The sequence below is a fragment of the Anthonomus grandis genome, chromosome 3, assembly GCF_022605725.1.
Source record: "Anthonomus grandis grandis chromosome 3, icAntGran1.3, whole genome shotgun sequence".
Lineage (NCBI taxonomy): Eukaryota > Metazoa > Arthropoda > Insecta > Coleoptera > Curculionidae > Anthonomus > Anthonomus grandis.
This window is the reverse complement of record NC_065548.1, coordinates 21572481-21578880: the sequence shown is the minus strand read 5'-3', so window position 1 is coordinate 21578880 and position 6400 is coordinate 21572481. Positions and strand designations below refer to the sequence as shown.

The 6400-nt window shown below is 31.1% G+C and overlaps 2 protein-coding genes across 2 annotated transcripts in view; both read right to left on the bottom strand.

The window, feature by feature from the left end:
* Positions 1 to 2331: 2331 nt before the first annotated feature.
* LOC126734630 (uncharacterized) lies at positions 2332 to 3012 on the bottom strand. Its single transcript, XM_050438326.1, has one exon. It carries the CDS (start codon positions 3010 to 3012, stop codon positions 2332 to 2334), a length of 681 nt encoding a protein of 226 aa, XP_050294283.1.
* A 1411-nt stretch (positions 3013 to 4423) lies between these two features.
* The window catches only part of LOC126734191 (uncharacterized), a 42468-nt gene continuing 40491 nt past the window's right edge, over positions 4424 to 6400 (bottom strand). The window contains exons 12-13 of the mRNA XM_050437732.1: positions 5979 to 6112; positions 4424 to 4890 (exon numbers count right to left, since the gene is read on the bottom strand). Coding sequence (XP_050293689.1) covers positions 4702 to 4890; positions 5979 to 6112 — 323 coding nt within the window. The 3' untranslated portion in view covers positions 4424 to 4701. The remainder of the gene's footprint in view (positions 4891 to 5978; positions 6113 to 6400) is intronic.

Here is a 6400-nt window from a genome sequence, read left to right as displayed (position 1 = left end):
AGCTAGTTCTTTGCTATACTATCTTGTAATGCATATATTTTGTTATAGGTGTATAGGTATAGATACTACTGGGAGTCGAGGCTTTGCGAAAGATTATACTGTATTACTTACTTCGAAAAAACAGAAATTGTTGGTTTAATTGTATAAAATCACTTTTAAATAAAAGTGTGATAAAGAATGCGAATATAACACTAGAAGGAGTGAAATAGGTTAGATGAAAATGATAGAATATAACGAGAAGATCCTAGGTGGTAGTAGTCAAAAATAATCTCTAATCTTATACAGTTGTAGTTTTTCCACTGCCACGGTCAGTATGAAGATATATCTTCTATGAGTTAAAGACTTTGTAGTGGGGCAAAGTCCTAAAACGCCAGATTTCTGATATAGTTTCATTTTTTTTAATAATATAATCATATTATTAAAGAATACACAATGATAATTAATTAAACATAGATATGTAAGTATCTAAGCTCAAAAATGATTTATGTACGCCTTTCGAATTTTTCATATATCGGTATCCCTGGAGCATTTTTATCTGAATTTAAATACACTCGCCCCATAGTATATCTTTATATTTTACAGCAACTAACAAACGTGCAATATCATTTGGATTGCATCAAAAATGCAAATTTAGTTACGTGTTCCGGTAAGTTTTTTTTATCTTTTGGCTTTGAAACATCAATAAGTCTTTTTGCATTCGGCTTCATTTTTATCTTTAGAAGCTGATAAAAAATATATTATTTGTTTAATCATGTCATGAAAATCTACAAAAAATATTGGCAAGTATTAGTCTACAATAGAATAAAGCCCAAAATTTCCCATCGGTGTTCTTCCCTCCATAATCCACGATCACGTCTAATCAGCAAAATATAAAGATAATTAAGACCCTCTACTCCATTAAGTAAATAAATTTGACGTTTAAGTACCAACGTGATTAATGCCGGGTGATCCGATATGGCCATTATAAACATGCCATTTTATTTTTTTTCATGACGTGTGAGTGTACTCGAGCAAATTATACGAGAAGCCGTTTATTATATTGATTTTTTATTTTCTCTTTCTGGTGTTAAATATTAATGCAAAAGGGATACAGTTTTAGGATTTTTTGTTTGAATTTGTGAAAGATAGACGTTAAAATAAGAATGATTTTACAAAAAACAACTCTAAAAGTTTAAAATAATTATAAGAAAAAAATATTTTAAAGACCTGGAATACTTAAATATCAAATAGGAAAAATAAAATGAAAAATGATGTTAAATGAGTGAATATGTAATTAACGATGATTAGAACCAAATATCAGTTTATTTGCCTTAAATGAATAGCTTTAAATACCTGAAAGCTATAAAAAAATATATGAAATATTTGAAGCAATTCCAAGTTCTGAAATTTTGTCTGAATTGTTTAAAAAATAATTAATAACTAACATAAATGATTAAACTGAAAATATCTGCAATAAACACAAGAAAAAATATATATTAATAAACACCACAAAGAAACTTAAAATATTTTGTCTAGTCAATTTTTGCGCCCGAAAATTCAGCCTATTTAAAAGATAATCACAATCAGTCATGCCAGATATTAATTTAAAAACACAAGTCTGAATTATTACGCCTTAAATCAAGTGAGTCCAAAGAGAGAACTGACATGACCGTCTTGTAATCAGTATGACCATTAGCTAATGGAACCTTAAGTTTAAAAGAACAATTTCTTAAGAATTTATTTTGGACTTTATATTTTCAATATACGATTTATAAAATGGAGACCATACGGGACTAGCATACTCCAAACCAGAACGGACTAACGAACAGTACAAAACTTTATAGACAGAGCATGAGAAGTCTTGACTGCCTCTAGTTATAAATCCTAGATTTCTATACACTTTCTGAACTAACTTTTCAGCATGAGACAAAAATGTCAACTTGGAATCAAAAATTACTCCGAGATCCCTAACTTCCGTTACCCTTTTTAAAATAGTGGAACCTATACTATAATCAAATAATGTAAGATTGCGAATTATTCCAAAAGTTATTGAATAACACTTTGGAACATTTAAATCTATACCATTAAGGTTGCACCATTCATAGAGATTATGTAAGTCATCCTGTAACAATTGACATTGAACATTAGAATCAATAGACAAAAACAATTTTAAATCATCAGCGAATAATAAGAAATCACAATTTCTTACAAATAATCCAATATCATTAACAAAGATTGTAAAAAGCAGCGGACCCACATGTGACCCCTGAGGAACGCCAGATGGCACAGAGAAGCTGCTAGATAAGAAGTTATTAAACCGTATACATTGCGATCTACCCAGTAGATAGTCCCTTAGTCAACAAATAACACTTGATCCAAACCCAAAGCTTGGAGCTTTGCCAGTAGAAGCGCATGATTAACTCTGTCGAACGCCTTCGAAAAATCCGTATAAACAGCATCAACTTGTGAACCTTTACCAAAAGCATTAAACAGATAATCTTCATAACATATTAAGTTAGTAACAGTGGAACGACCTTTTTGAAAACCATGTTGACTGTTAATAATAAGGCTTTTACATTGCCATGACAATTGCTTGGTTACAAGTGCATCCAAAAGTTTAGGCAAGGTTGACTGTAGACAAACTCCCCGATAATTACTGACATCACTAGTATTACTAGACTTAAATATCGGCGTAACATATGAATTCTTCCAAAAAGAAAGAAATACTCCCGACTTTAAAGACAGATTGAATAAAGTGCAAATAGGCTTCGACAGAGTACATACACATTCACGAAGTAGCAAGCTGGGTATGCCATCCGGTCCCGCAGAAGTCTTGCTCTGTAAGCCAAGAATCTCGTCAAAAACCTCTACTAAAGATAACTCTACAAATTTGACATCGAATTGATCCACAAGCCCTGTCGTGTAATATTCAGGTATTTGAAATGCTTTATCAGAATATACTTTTGACAAATATTTGGCAAATAAATTAACAGTATCACCACCCTCATCACTAGTTTCATCATTAAAAAACATATGTTTACGAATAATATTTGACTTTTTAACATTGCTTGCATGTTTCCAGAATAACCTAGGATTTAACAATAGATTATTCTCGGTACGAGAAATAGAATCGCGGTAACACTGACCGCTCAACACACTGCATGACTGCCGAAGCCCAGAGAAAACCAAGTAATCACTTTGCAATTGAGACTCCTTAAACTTCTTATGAGCAATCCTCTTACGTAAAACTAAGCTTCTTAACTCTCTTGAAAACCATACAGGAAAGCTTCCAGTATTATAGGACTTAATAGGCATAAAATAGCTGATTCCTTCATACAAAGGGTCATAAAACTTATTTAGGGAAATATATATATCAGAAGTGTTGCTTATAAAGAACCAGTCGATAGATGCAAGGAAATTATTTAGCGATACAAAATCAGCATTTTTGAAGTCAAAAAACTTTACTGAATATTTCAGAGACCTTGACATATATGGTACTGAAAAGATACATTCATACGGAGTGTGTCGAGAGCTAGTCACCGGCAATAAAAAATCATCCGCCAATCCAAAAGACCCATTAATATTAGAAAAATAAAGATCAAGAAATGTGCCTTTTGGATTTGGAAGCTGAAACATTTCCTTACCATCTAAGTAATTAAATACCTGTCCAAGCAGTGAAGTTGGTGCGACATTCGAACACCCATCCGAAAAGGTAACTTTAAGATTTTGATTTTCATTAAACCAAGTGCAGCCATGTAGGTTAAAGTCTCCTGCAATACTAAATAAGCAATTCGGATGGGCCTCAAAGATCTCCAGTACTGTATCACAGAAAGCACTGTATTGACCCATATCAGATTTTGGCGGAGGTAAACCACACCAAAAATAATATTCTTAAGATTAAGTTGTACAGAAACAAAAATTTGCTCTAACGATGAACAAGAGTATTTAATTAATCGCGGTTTTAACTCCTTTCTCACAGCGAGTAAAACACCCCCACCATCCTTCTTAGCACTTTCTTGATCCTTCATCCTTCTATCACATCTAAATACTTCATATGCCGTAAACTCCAATTCAGATGACAAAATGTCCGGAAACAACCATGTTTCAGCCAACGAAATTACATCATAACTGCATGCGGATATTGTTTGCTTCAAATGCTTCAGCTTAGACCTCATACCCCCAGCGTTAAAATAATACATTACCAAGGAAGCACTTACGCGTTTTTTGGATCTCGTACAATTCTCTTAGAGATTGATGGAACCCCATTGGTAAATTTAACTATCACATCTTCACCTTTTTCCTTTCTTTTTGCCAATTCTCCATAAACTTTCAGGATCGGATTTCATCACGCTGTAATTTGGTGAAATCCATTTTAATTACTATATTGCTACCACCTATATATTCCTCCTATTGAAAGTATTAAAGGAAATAAAACAAAACCTAATTCTGTATAAAACCTATTTTTAATTTATTTGTTATGTTTGTTGATTCAAAATACGGTTTAAACCTCACAGCCTTATATCACATTAATCAATTAATTAAAAATTGTATAAAATTTAATTCACAACACCACTTCACATATTATTAATAACATTATATTTTATTTGGAGTCCTTTAAATGTTATGTTGTGTAGTATAATAACATAATAAATAAACACTCCTTTGAGGTAGAACTTATTCTAAAATAATTTATATTTAATCCTAAAATTTAAAAAGATGGAGTTAATAGGATACAGCAAATAAACTGAATAAAACTGATAATAATAACAGCATTTCGCTAGACTTAACAACATCGCTACTACTTGCTGGGACATCCTCACAATACTCTCCAAAAATGACTTTTTCAAACTTATTAACAAAGGAATTTTTGCTGCAAAGAGGTTTCGCTTGTGGCAAATTTGGAAAAGAATCCTGAAAAAGAGAAAAAATATTTTCATGTTATAAATTTTAGTTACAAGTCATTTTTTTAAAAAGCCCGCAATGTTACGGTAACCCAATGGAAATTTTAAGTATAGATCACTAATCTATAAAGGTCAAATCACACGAGTTAACAGCAAAGAAGCGAACACGAGAACTCCACTAGATGATTAATTCCAGATCAAAGTTTGTATTAGTTTAAAGTTAAAAATATGGTTCTTAGACTAAACAAAGAAAACTGAAATGCAATCTTTAAACACTGCGATGATAATACCTATAGGTCTAAAGATATCTTCTTAAAAAAAGTATAAATTAATAAAATCAGAGGTAAGACATCAAAAGACAAAGTAATGCATAACTCGTTTTGTTACTCTTAAAATAGGATTCGAAACCATGTAATCTATAGCTTCAAATATAAAGAATTATTCATATACTAGGATTCATTATTTAAATATACTGAGCGGTTCAAGGGTTAAAAGGAAAGGACGAACTTTACGTCCTCGCTGCCTCATAAAATATTGAGTTCGACATGTGTAAAGTTTGAATACAGACTGATCAGGTAACAGATTTTTAAATTACTGGAAATTAATCCGTTAAAATAAATTAATGGGGAAAGGCGGTGTGTATTCTCATGAGTATTAAAATTTACACTACACGATTAAAACAAGAGTAGCAATACGTAATAAAATAAGACATATGCTACTCACTGGTAAAAAGCAAATCAACTAAATTTCCTTGCTTTGATGCAAAAATTGAGGAATTTTGCAGGAGCCATGAAAGTTGAATTTTTCTTTCATAAGTTAAACATTGAGTTAAAGTGAGAATAAAAATAATAGCTGTAAGTTAAGAATATCCACACTATCAATAGGTTTCTATTCGATTTAGTAGAAATCTATATTTGTCATACTGATAAGACTAATTTGAATATTTAATATAAATTTTTTCATTGATCCAAAGAACAAGATTTTTTTAAAGCAATTTAAAACAAAATAACAAAAATGAAATATAAAAATACCAAAAAATTAAAAATTCATTGCTATTTTTTCTAACTAATAAACTAAAATAACTAAACTTGTACTTACCATGGGTATATAATTGCCACATTGAGGAAAACCTTGAGGTACTGCCGGCATTTGATAGTTTTCCCCAACAATAAAGACTAAAGCCATTCCAATTTCTGCATGAAATTCAAGATGACAATGGAAGAGCCAGTAACCTGGAATAAAAGTTAGTATAATATAAGGCATGATAGTAGATTTTTTTTGTGAATCTGTGAAAAGCACGTTACCAAAGAGCTAACACAAGATGACTATATTCTAAATTATCATAATTATATTCGGTTTAAAAAACATTTAAGTAGTTTATAATTTCCACTTAAGTAATTTATAAAATAAGAAATAAGATGTAATACTTGTAAATGAATATATTTAACCAGTCCGCATCCTTTAGCTTATGAGAAATATGATCCCTTCTCCTTACGCCAAATACTCGTACAAGTCTTAGG

Bases quoted from the DNA above. Each gene is read 5' to 3' on its own strand.
- LOC126734630 (XM_050438326.1), bottom strand. From the start codon at position 3,012: ATGTTTTTTAATGATGAAACTAGTGATGAGGGTGGTGATACTGTTAAT.